General features: G+C 36.7%; 1 protein-coding gene across 1 annotated transcript in view; it reads right to left on the reverse strand.

The window, feature by feature from the left end:
* The window catches only part of SRGAP1 (SLIT-ROBO Rho GTPase activating protein 1), a 193,514-nt gene that overhangs the window by 94,193 nt on the left and 78,871 nt on the right, over positions 1-20,450 (reverse strand). The window contains exons 6-8 of the mRNA XM_011972934.1: positions 19,428-19,610; positions 18,823-18,951; positions 140-361 (exon numbers count right to left, since the gene is read on the reverse strand). Of these exons, the coding sequence (XP_011828324.1) occupies positions 140-361; positions 18,823-18,951; positions 19,428-19,610 (534 nt within the window). The remainder of the gene's footprint in view (positions 1-139; positions 362-18,822; positions 18,952-19,427; positions 19,611-20,450) is intronic.

Here is a 20,450-nt window from a genome sequence, read left to right on the forward strand (position 1 = left end):
TCAGCATTATATTAAGGGCCTTTGCAAGGATAGGAGAGAGAAAACAACTTGGAATTATTACAGCTGTTAGATTATAGCAAGTGAGGAGAAATATAAGTGAAGAGACAATTCATTATTTTAAAAATGATCAATTACTGACCTCATCACCCATGTGAGACTGAAACTCAAACTTCATTGGTGGACAGAACGCAGCAGGGTACATCTCCATGAATCTCTGCTTATCACTCCGGGGCTCTAAATTATCAACTGCATTCTCAATAATGTCTAAGCCCTCATGTCTGGAGGTTTCAAGGTTGTACTCCGCAGAGAGATATGTTCTTAGGGCTCTATTCAGACTTGCGTGGTAGCCAAGATCACAGCACTTAAAAAGTAAAAGAACACCACATACAAAAATGAATGCAAAATTGATCAAAGACAAAAATGTGAGACCTATAGCTATAAAACTCTTAGAAGGAAACGGGTAAGCTTTCATGATATTGGATTAGGCACCGGTTTCTTGGACATGACATCAAAAGCACAAGCAACAGATGAAAAAATTAATTAGATTCATCAAAATTGAAGACCCCCCCCGTCTCTACTAAAATACAAAAAATTAGCCGGGTGTGGTGGCATGTGCCTATTGTCCCAGTTACTCAGGAGACTGAGCCACAAGAATCGCCTGAACCCGGGAGTTGAAGGTTGCAGTGAGCCAAGATGGTGCCACTGTACTCCAGCTTGGGCTACAGAGCGAGACTCCATGTGAAAAAAAGAAAAAAAAACATAGACACCATCAAGAGAGTGAAAAGAGAACTCATAGAATGGGAAGAAATTTTTGCAAATCATGTATCTTATTAGGTACTTATATCTAGAATATATAAAGAACTCTTAAAACTCAATAATAAAAAGACAAAGCCTAATTTTAAAATGGGCAATGAATCTGAATAGACATTTCTTCAAAGATGACATACAAATGGTTAATAAGCACATGAGGAGATGCTCAATATCACTGGGAAATACTAATGATAATCAGGGAAATGCAAGTCAAAACCACAATGAGATACCACTTCACACCCACTAGGATGGCTGTAATCAATAAGACAGACAATAGCAAGTGTTGGAGAGGATGTGGAGAAATTGGAGCCCTCATACACTGCCAGTGGGAATGTAAAATGGTAGAGCCACTTTGGAAAACAATCTGGTAGTTCCTCAAAAGTTAAACACAGAGTTACCATATGATTCAGCAAATCTGCTCCTAGATATATATCCAAGAGAAATGAAAACATATCCACCTAAAAATGTGTATACAAATGTTTATAGCAGTATTATTCATAATAGCTAAAAGGTAGAAACAATCTAAATGTCCACAAACTAATAAATAAAATATGGTATAGCCATATCATTAAATATTATTCAGCCACAAAAAGGAAGAACTGATACATGCCATAACATGGATGAACTTTGAAAACATTATTCTAAGTGAAAGAAGTAAGTCACAAAAGACTACATACGATTTCATTGACATGAAATGTTCAGAAGAGACACATCTATAGCGATAAAAAGTAGATTGTGGTTGATGAGGGCTAGGAAGAGGGAAGAAGTTGGGGGTGATGGCTGAGAGGTGCAGGATTTCTTTGTGGGATAATGAAAATATTCTAAAATTGATTGTGGTGATGGATACACAACTCTCAGTATACTGAAAGACAGCTATAGATTTATAATGGGTGAACTATGTAGTATGTGAATTATATCTCCATAATGCTGTTAAAACATAAAAGAGGCAAAATCAAATAGCAAAAGAATGAAAAATAGCATTCAAGTTTCATTTGTGCAATACTGAGATTGATACAATCATTTATTGAAATCTGTGTAGGTTGCAAATACACTAACTACAATATTTTGAATTTGCATATTTTATTGAAGATCAAGAATAAACTGTACTCTTTTAGAAGTGAGAAGAACAGGTTAGAATCTGCCAAAATAGTCTAGGAATGCCTTCCCTCTTATCCCCAGAATAAAACTCTTAAATAATAAATGATTGTCAAAGTCTGCTTATTGGAGATAGAATTTCATTTAGTATTCCTAGGAATATAACTGCTTTGAGATTCTTAAATCTTCATTATCTTTAATTTGCATTTGTATTTTTTCATGTTGCACTTTAAGAGAATATGACTTGAAAAAAAGCATAATACTGGAAATTAGTAATCAATTACTGACAATTACTGACAGGCTGATTTTCAATTTGTACATAAAAGCAGTATGAATCACTTAAAGAGGAAAGAAGTGACTTTAAAGGTACAAAACTCGGTTCTTTCCCTATATTGTTCCAGTGAAGTTCAATCAGTTCAGTTTGATTCAGTTCAACTCACTAATTGGCCATGGATTAAGTGCCAGGGAATATGCTAGGCTCTAGACATATAAAGATTGGAGCATAGTAAATAAACTACCTCCATCCACAAGGAATTTGAACATAAGCTGTCCATTGGCTTGCTGTTAAAATAGTGGAGGGGTCGCAAAGAAAGCAACCTTTGTACAAAGGATGTATCTACCAGGATGTGAACCATCGGATCTGCCTTCACTGACCTGTCTTTAGAACCTATTTAATTCCACCCTTGGATTTAAATTAAATAGGTTGGTTCTTACAACTAACCTATTTAGTTCTAATCTTTACCCTCCTATTTCAGAATTATTAAATTTGAAATTTTTATGTAAAGATATTCTAAAATCTTGCTATTTAAAATTTAGTCTGTGGACCAGCAGCAACGGCAGCACCAGGGGCTTGTTAGAAATGCTGGATCTTGGCTGGGCGTGGTGGCTCACACCTGTAATCCCAGCACTTCGAGGGGCCAAGGTGGGAGGATTGCTTGAGCCCAGGGATTCAAGACCAGCCTGGGTAACATAGTCAGACACTGTCTCTACAAAAAATTTTAAAAATTAGCCGAGTATGGGGGTGGGTGCTGTGGTCCTAGCTACTCAGGAGGTTGAGATTGGGGGATCACTTGATCCTGGGAGGTAGAGGCTGCAGTAAGCTGAGATTGTACCACTGCACTGTAGCCTGGGAAACAGAGGGGGACCTTTTCTCAAAAAAAAAAAAAAAAAAGAAAGAAACAAAAAAGAAAGAAAGAAAGAAAAGGAAGGGAGGCAGGGAGGGAGGGAGGGAGGAAGGAAAAAAGGAAGGAAGGAAGGAAGGAGGGAAGGAAGGAGGGAGGGAGGGAAGGAAGGAAGGAAGGAAGGAAAGAGAGAGACAGACAGACAGACAGACAGAAAGAAAGAGAAAAGAAAAGAAGGATCCTGAGTCCCACCCCTGACCTATTTCAGAATCTGAAGGTTAAAAAGGATCCACAGGTAATTCATATGCACATTAAAAGTCTGAGAAGCAATGCCCTAAAACAATCATCAAGTAAATGGGCTTGCAACCATGTCTTTTGGGGGTGCTATTTTCCCATCATCAAATAAATGGGCTTGCAACCATGTCTTTTGGGGGTGCTATTTTCCCAAGCAGAAAAAAGGACTTGATTAAAGACGACTTGATTTAAAAAAATCAGAAAGTAGCTGTGACACCATAATTACAAATGCAACTAAAATACAATTGTGAAATGCAGCAATCAGTCTCATCATTAATACACTTCCAGTGGAATCAGCTGTACTCAAATATAGAGAATGATTCATTTTGGTTAATTTAGAAATTCTAGTCCCAGATGAACAAAGTCCTCTTGTATTCCTCCTGCTTTTCAAAATCTATAATGGTTCTGTGTAGCGGTTTTATACATATCAGAGGGCCTAAAAAATTATTCTATCTTTCAAGAAAGACAGGAAATTTGTGTTAATGAAAACACAGATTTGAAAAGGAAATGACCTCTTTTTTTTAGAGGTACCAGTGTTTAAAAACATCTCACTATTCTGAAAGAAGATAGATTCTACTGGATTATAATGAAACAGATGAGACAAGCTGTTCTATTTTATGAGTATTGATTCCAACGGGACTTAAAAAATTGAAATCTAGAGGAATGAAATCAGGAGAAAAGCCTCCCCCTCTCAGAAAAACCCCCAAATCTCTTAACAACTTAAAAGAGAAAGACAGAGAGAAGGAAAAGACAGAAAAAAAAAAAAAAAAGAAAAGAAAGCAATCTAATCCCAACCACCAGATTGACTTAGAGCTCTGAAAAATACACACTAAATTTTCATTATTCCAAGACTTAGCTCATGCCTCAAAATTTTAAGTGTAGCTTCTTTGGGGAAATAAATGTGAAGACTACAAAAGCATCAGTGCATGTTTCCACACCCAGTGCAGTCAGTTGGATTCTGCAGGTCTGGGCGCAGCGAGAGATAATTTCATCCTGGTTTCCTCCTAGGCTAGGAGGAGCGTGCATGCAGCTTAGTAACTGATCTAGGAGCCTCCCCAGGTCTTCTGAGCTTTCAGTGCTACCCTTAGGAGGCTTCCGTGAAGAGTTTTGATAGGAAATTTCCTTCTCTGACCCCTATGATGCTTGTCAGTCTGTAAGATTGCTTAATTGGCCTAGTTTTGTTACTTCTGATAGGCAGCATTTCTACACTCTAGGATTTTCAGGCATCTTGAACTAGAAACAAAATACAGAAAAAAGAAAATTCTTATTCAAGGTCTCCTGAGACAGCAAGGCTAGTCACTGAATCTTTTTTTGTTCTTTTTTTTTCTAAACTAGAAGCTGAAATGACACAGGATCTGTTAAGATTCAAGATACTTGGTTTAAAAGGTTTAAAGTAATTCTATAGAGCTCATGAATTATTAATGACAATATGAAAAGCCAGCCTCTGCACAAAGAGCTGAGTTATAGCCCAAGTGCATTTAGTGATGAAAATACATAAGAAACCAATACAAGATTTCATGAAAACAAAGCAATGTTGTTCTGATGGATGAAAAATTCTGAATGGATACATAAAATTATGGATTAAAATTGGGGAAGAAAAGGCTGTTGGAAACAGAAGGACATATGTACATTTTTAAAATATCTGAAAACCTGTCAAGACATTCCAGTAGACATTAGTCTAAATCATCACAATAGGCTAATTTTCTTAGGCAACAGGGTTGCAAATAGTATCAAAATGAAGATGAAATCCAAATACAGACGCTCCTCAATTTACAATGGGTTATATCTCAATAAACTTGTTGTTAAGTGGTAAATGTTGTAAATTAAAAATGCATTTAATGCCCCAATAAACTTATTGTAAAGTCGAAAAGTTGCAAGTTGAGCCATTGTAAGTCTAGATGCTCCTCTATTTGCAATGGAGTTACGTCCAGATAAATCAATTGTAAAGCTGAAAAACTGTAAGTTGAACCACTGTAAGTTGAGGACCATCTGTATGGAGGACTGTGACAAATGCTGAGGGTTGGCTGAAATAACATGGTGAGTATAATGTGTAATGTTAGGTATAACTGAATCACAGCTGTTCAGGAAGAATACTTTCTATTTTTTGGCATAACTCCATGATATGAGCCCTAGTGGGGTAGAAGTTTGCTCCTAAAACGGGAGTTACCATAGTGGAACTGCATGGGAAACAAGTCTGACATTCATGTTTCAAGAACAGTAGCGGCCAAGGTCGTTTGTCAGGGTTGCCCTGGAGTAACTGGAGGGCAGCCCCAAGCTCCCATGTGACTGCAGAATTCAGCAGTTGTCATGAGAATGGAAAAGAAGGAAGTGTTCTACCTCTTCTGCAGAATTATTCTACCTTCATTTCTATAGTCTGGTCTCTGTCTGAGAGCCTTCTGTGATCTCATGTCCTGGGTCTTATCTCTGGGTTGAAATAAGCCTGGCTGTGGTCATTCTAAAGCCATGGATATTGGGTATAGACTCTATCCACTCCTTATTTTGAGCCTTCTTGCAAAATAGTGCAACCTAAGCACAGTGAATTATAACAGACCAGAAATAGAAAAGTTCAGAGCTTTTACACAGTAGTCAAATGAAGAAAGTGGATTTCTTCTGCATAACTACCTCTTTGACCTTCTCTATTTTCCTAACTGTACAGAATTTCACCCTAGAAACCACAAACACATTTTGTGAGAGATAGGCATCTTGCAGGACTGAACCAGATGTCTAAATTTCTACAGGCAACTTTTACACACCAGTTTTCATATCTGGGTTCCTGAAGGTCCACAGAGAGCCAGCTGACAATTTAACTCTTCTTGTTGTTTTAACAACTGTAACCAAGCATTTAGAAAAAGTTGTTTTGAGTTTTCTCTTGAGCAATGAAAAGATCAAAATGGCACATCTGTGTGATAGGGATGGGTACAAAGTACCAAAAAGGAGTGAGTTGCATATGCCCGAGTCAATGAGCAGGCCAAATAATCACTTGTTGCCTAACACATCTCCCCCCATATACCAATGGACAATCATTTCCTTCAGAGGAGCTGCTACTCATTTTTCCTAGGCTAAAATCTCTATAACCAGCCTGAATCAAATAATGAGAAAGGAGAGAGAATGAGCAAACCAAACCCAATTAAATACAGGCCAGATGGTAAATGCTATGGATAAGGTAAAGGGTCAAAGGATTAGGGAGAGTGTTAGGGGAAAGGGTGTTGTCCTTTTATATAGGGCAGTTGAAATGCAACATAAATGAAAAGAAGCAGTCAGTCCTGCAATGCTCTGGAAGAGTGTTCCAGACAAAAAGCGCAAAGGCCCCAGGTGAGAAAAAGTTTGGTGGTTCTGAACACAGAAGGCCAATGTACCTGATGTATGGTGACTAAGGGAAGTGTTGCAAGATACGACACTAAATGTAGGTGGGCATCAGTTCATACAGGGTCTTGGTGAATAGTTTGGATTTTATTCTAAGGACAATGGGAGGTCTTTGGAGAATATGAAATAGGAATTGATAAATCTGATTTATGTTTCTCTCTCTTTTTTTTTTAGGTGGGGTCTCATTATGTTGTCCAGGCTGGAGTGCAATGGCATGATCTCAGCTCACTGCAACCTCCACCTCCTGGATTCAAGTGATTCTCCTGCCTCAGCCTCCCAACTAGCTGGGATTACAGGCACCCAGTACCATGCCCAGCTCATTTTTTTATTTTTATTAGAGACGGGGTTTCACTATGTTGGCCAGGTTGGTCTTAAACTCCTGTGATTGATGTTTTTCAATATTCTGGCTGCTTGGGAAGAGAATGGATTTTTGGAACATATGAGTGGAAGCTTAGGAAGCTACTGCAATAGTGCAGTCAAAGAATGAAGAGGCTTTATTTAGGGAACTGCAAGTACAGCTAGTGAGAAGCAGCAGGGTTTGGGACATTTACGAGGTCAAGATGACAGGATTTGCTGATGAATTTATATGTGTGGAACAAGAGAACTGGTTTTTAGCGGAAAGTGGCATTATTTTCTGAGGTGTGAAACATGACTAAGAAGAAAGTTGTTATGTGTGTGGAGGATGATGACAGTAGGGCAAATGGATATAAATAGTTGTGTTTTGAGTATTTTACATGTTCAAGATGCCTGTTAGACATCTGGTTAGGGATGCTCAGTAGTGAGTTGATGTACAAATCTGAAGCCCAGGAAGATGATCAAGGTTGGTGGTAAAAATCTAGGAGCCGTCAGATGGTACTTAAGCCATGGAAGCAAGAAATCCTGCCTCAGGTGACTCTCAATATTCAGAAGTGCAGCCAAAAAGGATAAGTGAGCACTGGAGAATGAGAAAAGAGAAAGAACAGCCCATACTGCAGGAGGAAACCAGATCGGTGCAGCTTCCTTTAAGCAAATGCCCCTGGAACCTCCACTGAAAAGAACTTTAAGAGCCAACTACTTCAGTCATCCAACTCATTTCAGTTTTTAAATACCCTATCACAAAGGGATAAACCATGCCTAAATCAGTTTACATGATCACTACAATATCCTAACCATGTAACATGATCTCGCCATAATCTTCCTAATAGGAGTTCAGGTCTAATGGGGAATACAGTACTACAATGGGACAGGTTTTCATGGATAAATCTTAATACTGTTATATGGGGGAAAAGTCAAACTAAGAAAATTCTGAACTGTGAATAAGCTGGCTTTTTAATTAAACACATGTCCCAAGACACAAAAAAGATAAGGCTAAAAGCTTTAACGTAGCTGATTATTCAGAAAAGATAAAAAAGGATGGCATGAAATATATGATGCAATCTAATTTCAATCTTATTCTGCATAAATGGCCAATAAAACACATGTGACAGATAATCTCTATGAAGAAAACTGGCTGGAGTAGGGGATTATTCCTTGGCAATATTCCATAATAATAATAACAAACATTTATCTTTCACACTCTCAACCAACCTGCAAATGTTTATAGGGAGAAACTGGAGACCATGAAACTGTACTGCAAGGATGACAAATACTTTATTATTACTGGGCAGGTGCTCTGGGAGAAAGCACTAATAGAATTTTATTGTTGAGGACTGAGTTTCTCTGAATACATTCTGAAGGTGTGGAACTGAACTGGAAGAGGCTACATTATCAGTAATGCAATTCTAAAACCAGTTGCTTTAAGAATTCCATATTTTCAGTGTGCTGAATCTGATTATAGATCAGAGAATCCTAGCATTAAGACTTGTACTCTAATTCTTTTCTCTTAGCAAATCATAATCTTTTGGAACTCTTAGCATTCAATTACAAATATTTGTTGCCTGTATGATTTTTCTTCTGCTTGTAACATATTTTCATTCTTACAGGATAATAAGTTATAGGCTCTTTTGCACTTAATATTGGGATAATAATTATCACAGATATTTTACCTGTTATTTACAAAAACTACAATCTATTTTCCTCTACAATGATACCTTTATTCTCCCAACCAATTAAACTTCCTTTGGCCAATATTTGCAATATACTTATTCTTACAATTCATATTTATTCTTTAGCATGACATAATAAAAGTCCTTATTTGTTGTGAAATTAACACTGTGTTCCACCTCCCACTTGATTCCAAACTAGGAGATTGTTATTTTTCAAACTAAAATTTATCTAGGACTTTCTTCAGAGACAGAGGAGAAGCACTCTCAACAGTCTTCTGTTTAAGTGATACTCCAGGTTAACTAACACTTGCTTCATTTTATAAATCAGGATCAGCAAACTAGACCCTGTGAGCCAAATCCAGCCCAGAGCTTGGTAAGGTAAATAAAGTCTGACTGCGATACAACCACGCCCATTTGCTTACTTATTATTTATAGCTACTTTTGCACTAGAGTTGAATAGTTGTGACACAAACCATATGGGCTCACAAAGCCTAAAATATTTACCCTCTGTCCCCTTACAGAAAAAGTTTATCCACCCTTGTTCTAAAGCATAGTGACCAATGCCAATGGCAATGTGGACACACACAGCCAGTAGGTGCTCTCTAATACTCCTCTACATTTCTGCTCCAACAATTCATCTGTATGCCTCCAAGAACAGACTGTGCAATATTTGTGCCATTTATATTTATTATAACTATAATTTAATTAACTATTAAATAAACTGATAAAATAAGTTTAAAAAATTGTTGGAAAGACTCAGGAGTAAACAAAATTGCTATTAGATGAGGCAAAGGTGTAACAACTGTGCAAGATTGTGAAAACATTGTAAACATCCAGAATATTTTTTCTTCACCAAAAAACCCTCAAAACTAGAAATTATAAATAATACACAACTAAAGTGATTTGTGTAAAGGAAGATTACTCTGAACTCTGTACAACAGATAAATCATTAAAAGTATATAATGCATAGTAAAAACAAAGAACAAAAAGATAAATCATAATATTAAAAGATTGGCAGGTAAAACTATATTGGTAAGCTTTAGATTAAACATATTTAAGGCATATATTTATCATTTTAGTAATTCCATCCTTTTTATTTTTTAAATATTAAAATATGACATACTTATAGAAAAGTGCAAAACATATATGTTCCTTTTGGGTTTTTTTTGAGACTGACTTTTCTTCTTGTTGCCCAGGCTGGAGTAAATGGCACGATCTTGGCTCACTGCAACATCCACCTCCCAGGTTCAAGTGATTCTCCTGCCTCAGCCTCCCGAGTAGCTGGGATTACAGGCACCCACCATCATGCCTGGCTAATGTTTTTGTATTTTTAGTAGAGAGAGGGTTTCACCATGTTGGTCAGGCTGGTCTCCAACTTCTGACCTCAGGTGATTTGCTTGCCTTAGCCTCCCGAAGTGCTGGGATTACAGGTGTGAGCCACTGTGGCCAGCTTATGTTCCTTTTAATGTTACTGATATTTCAGAAGTTTTCCAAGTTCCCCCTGCCCAATCACAATTCCTTCCCTTCTCCCGAGACATAATTCAATATCTGGAGTACCCAGAAGTGTCCAATCCTTGTTTGATATACTACATTCAAATATTTTCAGCTGAAATAAAATAATAGATACTTGGTTAACAATTGAGCCATTTTCTTCATTGAATTACCATCAATATCAATAAACTTTAGAGTTCTGATATCTAATATTTTCAACTTGGACTTGATCAAGAAATTAATTTTTACCTACTAAGTTTATGAAGGAGTCATGTTCAGTGATGGAACTCATCATAATGTTCATTCATTGATCCTAACAAGGCACAATTAAGTATGTAAGATTTACTAAAAATAAATTTCAGTAGACCTCCAAAAACCATTATTTATAAATCATTAGAGATTCTCTACATTGGCAGCAATTTCTCAGAGAGATACAGAGAAAAAGAGAGAGAGACAGACAGAGAAAGAGAGAATGCACTTTAGTAATTCAAACTAATATTGATAGGTAAAGGTTTCTCAAATAGATAAAAATTGGAAATTATTAAATATTTTTAAAACCATCAGATCACCTCTAAATATACAGAAAAGACAAATTTGTCTATTAAAGTGTTGAATTATTAAAAGTTTTAGCTGTAGTAGTTAACAAAAGAAGATTCCATTAAATACAGTGTCAATGATATATATGTAAACTGATTAGTCTGAAGTGCTTAAAAACATTTTAAAAATTGTTATTCCCCTTTAGTTTACATCATTAATTTTTACTACAAGAAAGAGTTTTGCTGAACAAAGTAAATTATAGCTCAGATGTTGCTGAGTTCCAAATTAGTAGATTTCCAATGTAATAAAATCCAAATTTGAGAGGTTTTAAAATATCCATAGTCTGTTGTAAGGAGGGAAGACTTAACTATAAAATGTAGGAAATCGAAGTCACATCGCCCAAAGACAGCAATTTTAGCATCACTGTTGATGGGTTAAATAGATGTTGTGGTATGCCTAAATAAGATGTGGCAACACACTTAATGATGTATTCTATTGCAAAGTGCTTAACTTGAACTCATCAGGCCTTTATCTAAAGTTCAACTTGCAAGAATATAGAGGATAAAGAAACAGGATAAATGACATAAGGAGGTAATATACAAATCCAGAAGCTAGGGCATTCTGAGGAACACCTGTCCATGTCTCTTCAACAAAGAATTTTGTTGGATTAGGCTGGGCACGGTGGCTCACGTCTGCAATCCCAGCATTTTGGGAGGCCGAGGCAGGCAGATCACTTGAGGTCAGGAGTTTGAAACCAGCCTGGCCAACATGGTGAAACCCCGTCTCTACTAAAAATACAAAACAATTAGCCAGGCGTGGTGGTCCGCACCTGTAATCCCAGCTACTTGGGAGGATGAGGCAGAAGAATTGCTTTAACCTGGGAGGTGGAGGTTGCACTGAGCCGAGATTGCACCACTGCACTCCAGCCTGGGCAACAGAGCAAGACTCCATCTCTAAATAAATAAATAAATAAATAAATAAATAAATAAATAAATGAATAAATAAAAGAACTTTGCTGGATTAAAAAAAACTTAAGGGACATATCATCCAGACATAGTGTGTAATCCTAAATCAGGTCTTGCCTAGACACATCAGCTGTGAAACATTCCTTGGGGTCACAAATGGAAATGTGGTATGTATTAGATGAGACAAAAATCTACTGAGATGGAAGGATAAAGATTATTGATTTTAAAAAGTAGGTTAGAATGCTCTATGTAAAATATTATTTCATACTGTCCTTCTGGTTTAAAAATGTGTGTATATAGACATAGAGAAAGTCTAGCTTTAATAATGATGACCTTAGGTGGTAAGAATGTGATCACTGGAAGTCCTAGATAGTGGAATCAGAGAAGAGAAGAAATAACATACAAATTGGGAAAGAAAAAGTCAAATTATCCTTGTTTATAGGTGATATGATCTGAATATCTGGAAAAAGCTAAAGATGCCACTAAAAAAACAATTAGAACTGATAAACAAATTCAGTAAAGTTACAGGATACAAAATCAACATTTCTATATGCCAACAGCACACAATCTGAAAAAGAAATCAAGAAAGTAATCCCATTTATAATAGCTACAAATATAAGAAGATACCTAGGAATAAACTTAACCAAAGAAGTGAAAGATCTCTATAATAAAAACTATAAAACACTGATGCAAGAAATTGAAAATACAAAAAAATGGAAAGATACTCCATGTTCATGGATTGGGAGAATCAGTACTGTTAAAATGTCCAGACTCCCCAAAGTGGTCTATAGATTCAATGCAATCTCTATGAAAATACCAGTAATACTCTTTACAGAAATAGAATAAATAATCCTGAAGTTTATATTGAACCACAAAAAACCTACAGTAGCCAAAGCCATCCTGAGCAAAAAGAAAAACACTTGAGGAATCACACTACCTAATTTCAATTACATTACAAAGCTATAGTAACCAAAACAGCTATAGTAACAAAAGCTATAGTAACCAAAACTGTACTGGCATAAACATAGACCAGTGAAACAGAATAGAGAACTCAGAAATAAATTCATACATCTACAGCGAACTCATTTTCAACAAAAGTGCCAGGAATATTGATATGGTTTGGCTGTGTCCCCATCCAAATCTCATCTTGAACTGTAGTTCCCATAATCCCCACATGTCATGTGAAGGACCTGGTGGGAGGTAATTGAATTATGGGGACAATTACCCTCATACTATTCTTGTGATACTGAATGAGTTCTCACAAGATCTGATGGTTTTATAAGGGGCTTTTCCTTGCGTGGCACATCTCTTTCATGCTGCCATGTGAAGAAAGACGTGTTTGCCTCCCCTTCCACCATGTTTGTAAGTTTCATGAGGCTTCCCCAACCATGTGGAACTGTGAGTCAATTAAACCCTTTCCTTCATAAATTTCCCAGTCTTGGGCAGTTCTTTATAGCAGTGTGATAATGGGCTAACACAAGCTTACACTGGGGAAAGATCTCTTCAATAAATGTTCTGGGAAAGTTGGGTACCCATATGCAGAAGAATGAAACTAGACCTCTATCTCTCACTATACACAGAAATCAAATCAAAATGGATTAAAGACTTAAATCTAAGACTTCAAACTATGAAACTACTACAAGAAAACGGAGAAACTCTCCAGGAAATTGGTCTGGGCAAAGACTTCTTGAGTAACACCCTAGAGGCAGAAGCAAACAATGCAAAAATGAACAAATGGAATCATATCAAGTTAAAAAGCTTCTGTGCAGCAAAAGAAACAATCAACAAAACGAAGAGAGAATCCACAGAATGGGAGAAAATATTTGCAAGCTATCAATCTGACAAGAGATAAATAACCAGAGCATATAAGGAGCTCAAACAACTCAACAGGAAAAAATGTAAAATTTGAATTTAGAATAGGCAAAAGATCTAAATAGAGATATCTCGAAAGATGATATACAAATGGCAAACAGGTATATGAAAAGGTACTCAACATCACTGATCATCAGAGAGATGCAAATCGAAACTACAATGAGAGATCATCTCACCCCAGTTAAAATGGTTTTTATCCAAAAGGCAGGAAAGAACTAATGCTGGTAAGGATGTGGAGAAAAGGGAACTCATGTACACTGTTGGTGGGAATGTAAATTAGTACAGCCACTGTGGAGAACAGTATGGGAATACCTCAAAAAACTAAAAATAGAGTTATCATATGATCTAGCAATCCTACTGCTAGGTATACACCCAAAATAAAGAAAATCATTACATCAAAGAGATATCTGCATTCCCATGTTTACTGCAGCACTATTCACAATAGTCAAGATTTGGAAGCAACTGAAGAGCCCATCAATAGACTAATGGATAATGAAAATGTGGTACATATACACAGCAGAGTTCTATTCAGCCATGAAAAAGAATGAGATCCTGTCATTTGCAACAACATGCACGGAACTGGAGGACAATATGTTAAGTATTAATTAAAATAAGCCAGGCACAGAAAGACAAACTTCACATGTTCTCACCCATTTGTGAGAGCTAAAAATTAAAACAATTAAACTTACGGAGATAGACAGATGGTAGTAGAGGTGACTGGGAAGTGGGGATAGTTAATAAGTACAAAAATATAGTTAGATAGAATGAATAAGAGCATAACAGCTAGTATTTTTCAGCACAATAGGGTGACTACATTTAAGTGTACGATAAATTACTACACAGTAATTACTACATAGTAATTTGTTGTATAATTAAAAATAACTAAAAGCATATAATTGGAATGTTTGTAACAAAAAGAAATGATAAATACTTGAGGTGATGAATACCCCATTTACCCTGATGTGATTATTACCATAAAAATTAAAAATTAAAATTAAGAAGTGATCATTTTATATTTGCTTGTAGTATTTTCTGTTTTTTTTTTTGCAATACACATGTACTGCTTCTATAATAATAGTTTCTATGGAAAATTTGTGATTTTTCTGTGGTATCAATAGATCCATTCATAATGGTTCATCACAGAAAATTTGTTAGAAAAAAGACAGATACTGGCATGAGTGGAAGCTAAAGGGAAACTGGGGGTTTACATAAAAAGATCTCAACTTCAATTCTTTGACTCTTTATAATGCTTTGAATTTATCAAGATACATTTACTGCCTTTCATGTCATTTCACAGACAAAATGCTGTGCATTAAAAATGTTGTCTTGACTTTTTCTCACCAGAGGCATTACAGCTCTTCTCATTATTATTAGATAGCTCAGTATAAGATGTACTTTGCTAAATAAACTCAAAATGCATGAAGAATTCTAGATACCTCTGCATAATAATCAATCTGTTTCTTTTTCACCAGGAAGGGTCAAGCTTAATGGTTGTTAGGATCACCACTATATATGCAAATTGGATTCCTACAAAATAAGCAACCATTTTAGAATATACATATTCACACTCTAATTGCCTTAAAAGTGAGTCGAGGAACATAAAAATTACTTTCACTAACAGAGTACTCAATTTCAGTTGAATATACAACAAACCAAGTTCATATCATTTATTTCCAATTTCTTACATTATATTATTTGAGAACTGTTCACGTTTTAAATTTAAGACTGATCTTTCAAAAGTCCAACTTTTTAAAAAATGGAATATCACTTGGGATATTTAACAGTTACTTATTTAGGCCAGAGTCAATTAGATCTGGAGGTTAAAAATGTATGAGTTTGAAGCCTACCTCTGATTGGCTGCATAACCTTAGGCAAGTTATCTAGCCTAGCTAAATCTCAGTTTTGTTTTGTTTTTTCAATCTATAAAATGGAGAAAACACTGTTTACCTCAGAGTGTTGTGATAATTAGATATTATGCTGCCTGTTACATAGCAGGCATTCAATAAATATCCATGACAATGATGGTGATGACTCTCATAATCCTGACATGTGATTCCAGTCTGATATATCCCAAAAATATTGACGATGCTCCTTTACATCTCCACACAGATGTCTGATAGGTATCTCAGTTTTCACAGACATAGCAGGACTACTGCTCCCACTTCAGCCTGCTTCTCCCCTGGGGCCCCCATCTCTGTAGATGGCATTATCAGTAACCTAGGAGTCATTTTTCAGGACCTCAACCTAGCAGTCATTTCTATCCTTTTTCACACATGGCAGCAAATTCCTAGAGCTCTGTCTTCAATCTATTTTGATCCAACCACTTGCATAGGTCTATCACTACCACACCAGTCCAAGCCACCAGTCCACACCAGTCCACACCAGTCATCTTTAGCCTGGGCAACTGCAAAGACTCTTGCTATAGCTCCCTGTTTTCACTGGTGTCCTCCTGACTCCTTTAGTCTATTTCTCACTCTGCTGCCAGAGTGAATCTTTAAAATGTAACCCAGGTGATGTCACTTCCCTGCTCAAAAAACCCTTCAATGGCTCCCCATCACATATAGAACAAAATTCAAACCCCTTCCCTACCCAAAAGATGCTAAGTGATAGGACTTCTGCCAATCTCATCTCCTAGCACCTTCCTCCTCACTCGCTCAGCTGCAGCCATTCTGGCCTCCTTTGCTATTCCATGAGTATCTTCAGATGGGAAGACACACCTCTGCTTCTGTACCCTTAGATACGCCAGTCCTTTTGTGTGAGGCATTCCTTTCCCAGATAGCTGCAAGGTATTCCAACTCACTCCTCTGCTCAAGTATCAGGCTTTTACTGGACACTCCATCAAAAGCAACTCCATAGCTCTGTTTCATTTTTCTGTATGGCAGTGTCATAACTTATTTTATATGTGTGTGTATATACATGTACTTTTATGTATATAAATTCATTTATAGTTTGTCTCCCAATTCATACATAAAGTCAACAAACGTGAAGCCTTCGGTTTTATTCACTGCTGGATTCCCATTGTCAGGAATGGTGCTTAGTACCTTGTAGGTATTAAAGAAACACTTTTCGATACATGGGGAGTTTTTCTGGCATTAAAATTGGTTTGGATTGGCTGGGCCCGGTGGCTCACGACTGTAATCCCAGCACTTTGGGAGGCCAAGGCAGGTGGATCACGAGGTCAGGAGTTCGAGACCAGTCTGACCAACACGGTGAATCCCCATCTCTACTAAAAATACAAAAATTAGCCGGGTGTGGTGGTGAACACCTGTAATTCCAGCTACTCAAGGGGCTGAGGCAGGAGAATTGCTTGAACCTGCGAGGTGGAGGTGGCAGTGAGCTGAGATCGTGTCACTGCACTCCAGCCTAGGTGACAGAGTGAGACTCTGTCCCAAAAAAAAAAAAAAAAAAGTGGTTTGGATTTGGCCAAGTACTCCAATCACTACCAAAATGAACCCTAAACAAAAAAGCAAGAAAGAAGTTACATAGGATTAGTTCTTTTATATTCCCTATACCTTGGAGAAACCTGACAGATTTAAGTTTGAAAACTGGGGTCATAAAATTCTTTATTTTTACTCAGGAAACCGAGTAAAATCTTTTATTTAGGAAATCTAGGAGGAGTGTAACAGAAAAAGCTCCTTTTGTTTCATCAGGGTGCTGGAAGACGTAAGTATTTAAAGCAACACAAAAAGTTTCTGCATTTAAAATAATCAAGTGATTACTTGAATGAAATATTTTGTAGTAAGTGAAAAGAGAAAATTTTCCCTGGTTTTATTTATTACTACATGGTTCTATATAAACAAATTATGATATTATAGGATAACATTGTTTTGAGACAAAAAGAAAAACATTCACATCAGAGGCTGGGTGAGGTGGCTGGCCAGGCACAGTGGCTCAGGCCTGTAATCCCAGCTCTAATGGAGGCTGAGGCAGGTGGATCACTTGAGTTTAGGAGTTCAACAGCGGCCTGGACAACACAGCAAAAGCCCATCTCTACTAAAAATACAAAAATTAGCCAGTGTGGTAGCACGTGCCTGTAGCCCCAGCTACTCAGGAAGTTGAGGCAAATGAATCGCTTGAACCCAGGAGGCAGAGGTTGAAGTAAGCTGAGATAGTGCCACTGTAGCCACTGCACTAAAGCCCAGGTGACAGAGTGAGACTCTGTCTCAAAAAAAAAGAGGCACATCAGAGTGTTATTAAGCTAAAAAATAATTCCTTCCCTCAACAATTCTTTTATAGAAATCCCAAACTGTGGCTAAATGGTTTGGCACAGCTAAATACATGGAACTTAATTCACCAGAAAAATGAAGCTGTTTTAACCTACTGTATGTTTAAATTATGACGGCTAATTTAATTATAACTGTTGAATCCAATTAATACAAAGCAGCATATGAATAAAATTCCAGCAGGTAACCCTCTGAACCTCTATGACTTTATCTGTGCTGTTTTTATGGCACTTAATCACTTGTTATCTTTTATTTGCAGGTAGTGGCATTTTTAGACGTGGGATTTTTGTGTTCATCTTTGCAGCCTCCTATAGTGTTAGCACAATGACTGGACTACTCAGTACATGTTTTCTGAATGAAAGGATGAATGAATAATGTGGAGGGTTAAAGTTGGGAAATAACGGCAGTAAACACTGCATACATACAATGAATATGTATTTGGAGAGCTCTAAATAAACCTAATTACTGCTTTTTTATATCATATCCTATGAGAGAATGTACAGACTTAGATACATCTGTAAATGTCATTTATGTGCACTCTATTTTGCATCCCAGTAATGACCACAACTGTAATAAAGTAATCATCCATGTAGTCATTTCTTAAGTCTGTCTTCTTCACTTTAAATCCTAGAGGGTAAGGGCTGCGTATGGCTTCTGAGAGCTTCAGCGTCTCACAATAGTGGGGGCCCAATAAATACATTTTGAAATAATGAATGCAGTTAGGGCTGCGCCAGTACATAACTTGCAAATGACTGGGCCCTGTTTTAGCTGAGTTTACCAGGCTTCTCACAGCTTCACAGAATCTAACCATTTATTTTTCATTGGTTTTAGGATGCACACTTTTTCACATGCATCTTACAGATGATAGTGTCTTCGTATTATGGATAATTTAAATAAAAGTATTTTTTTCTTTCTGAGTATTACGTAAAATAACAGTCTTAAGAAATGATAGTATTTTCCAATCAATGAAATATGGTTATTGTTAATTTCATTTTAATATGGAAAGACAAAAACTTCAAGTACTCACATCAATTAAATCAGAAAGATCATGAATATAATACTTGAAAACTGAGGCATTGGTGGCTTCAAGTGTTAGGAGATATTCGTTCCGTGCCTTAATTGATTTTAGCTTATTTTCCGAATATTTTGCTTGTCTCTGTAATGAAGAAGATCCAGGCAGTGGGAAAGAACGCAAAGTCATTTTTAATCAAGACAGAGAAACATACATGAATTTTTATTAACCTTAACAATTCATTCCACATATACAAATGACCCTCAAAGTCCTTTGCCAAAAGTACATTTTGAATCTGATTTAAATAGCAAACTAAAATCACCCAGCTATGGGGAATAATAACAATGTATTTGGGCTTCAGGCCCATTTGCAATGAAATCTCCTTGTTAATATTCAAGTTCTCCACACTGTGTATTGAATACTTGGCATTCACCACTAAATGATGTCCAGCTGTTATTACATGATTTTTACATTTCTTAAACATTTCTCATTCCCATGGGAGGAAATGCATGTCATTTCACAATAATTTACAATGTGTGGATATCAGCTATTGCATCAGTGTTCTTAGTATTGTCTCCTCAAATGAAGGCAGAGGAGTTCTGCTATCTCTTTTCACTTACTTTTTCTTTCATTTTTTCAATTTTCTTTACAGAGCTTCGCCGTTGATGTCTCTCCTCTAGTCGAATATGGAAGACTGGATCACCAGATCTTCCAATTTGCTTTTCCTCTTGTTTTTCAGCCTCTTTCAGCTTGCTCTCTGCACTGATGCTCTCTGCATGATACATATGGTATGTTTTCATCACCTGTGGAAAAGTGACCCAAATCGTTACAAGATGTCTGTCTGTAATTGAGAGAGTGAATGGGAACCATTTATAGGACATATACGATATACATGCCACCTTCCAAATGGCAGAGGGGAAAGTCAAACTGTTAGTAAAATAAGTGAATTATGGACTACTGCTTCTACATAAAGCACACAGAAATATGCAAATTCATCTGCCAGGAAAAGGCACTTAGGGGGCAGGATTTGATGAAAAAATGATTTACGGAGTCTTATGCATACTTTTCAATGTACCTGAAAAGTTCTCTTTAGCTTAAAAGTATTTCTGTAAAATCTCCTCTACATTATTAATTTGCAGAATAAAACATCTATTCATGGATCAATTTTAGCCCAACCCAAACCCAAATTCATACAGTCTTTATTAAAGGAATTTTATTGCATAAAATCTATTTGTCAAAGTAAAAAATGGAAATATTAAGGTTCATACATAGTTTTAGTTGAAAAAACATTGTTTTTCTGACCACAAAGTAATACTTTATGTTCATTGTAGAAAACATTTATTTTCTTAAAAAAACAAACAAAAACAAAACAAACAAACAAAAAAATAGGCTGGGCGTACTGGCTCATGTCTGTAATCCTGGCACTTTGGGAGGCCGAGGCAGACAGATCACTTGAGGTCAGGAGTTTGAGACTAGCCTGGCCAACATGGTGAAATCCTGTATCTACTAAAAATACAAAACATTAGCCAACTGTGGTGGCACACCTGTAATCCAGCTACTCGAGAGGCTGAGGCAGGAGAATCGCTTGGAGGTTGGAGTGAGCTGAGATTGTGCCACTGTACTCCAGCCTGGTTGACAAAGTG

This window comes from Mandrillus leucophaeus, unplaced genomic scaffold (assembly GCF_000951045.1).
Source record: "Mandrillus leucophaeus isolate KB7577 unplaced genomic scaffold, Mleu.le_1.0 Scaffold132, whole genome shotgun sequence".
NCBI lineage: Eukaryota > Metazoa > Chordata > Mammalia > Primates > Cercopithecidae > Mandrillus > Mandrillus leucophaeus.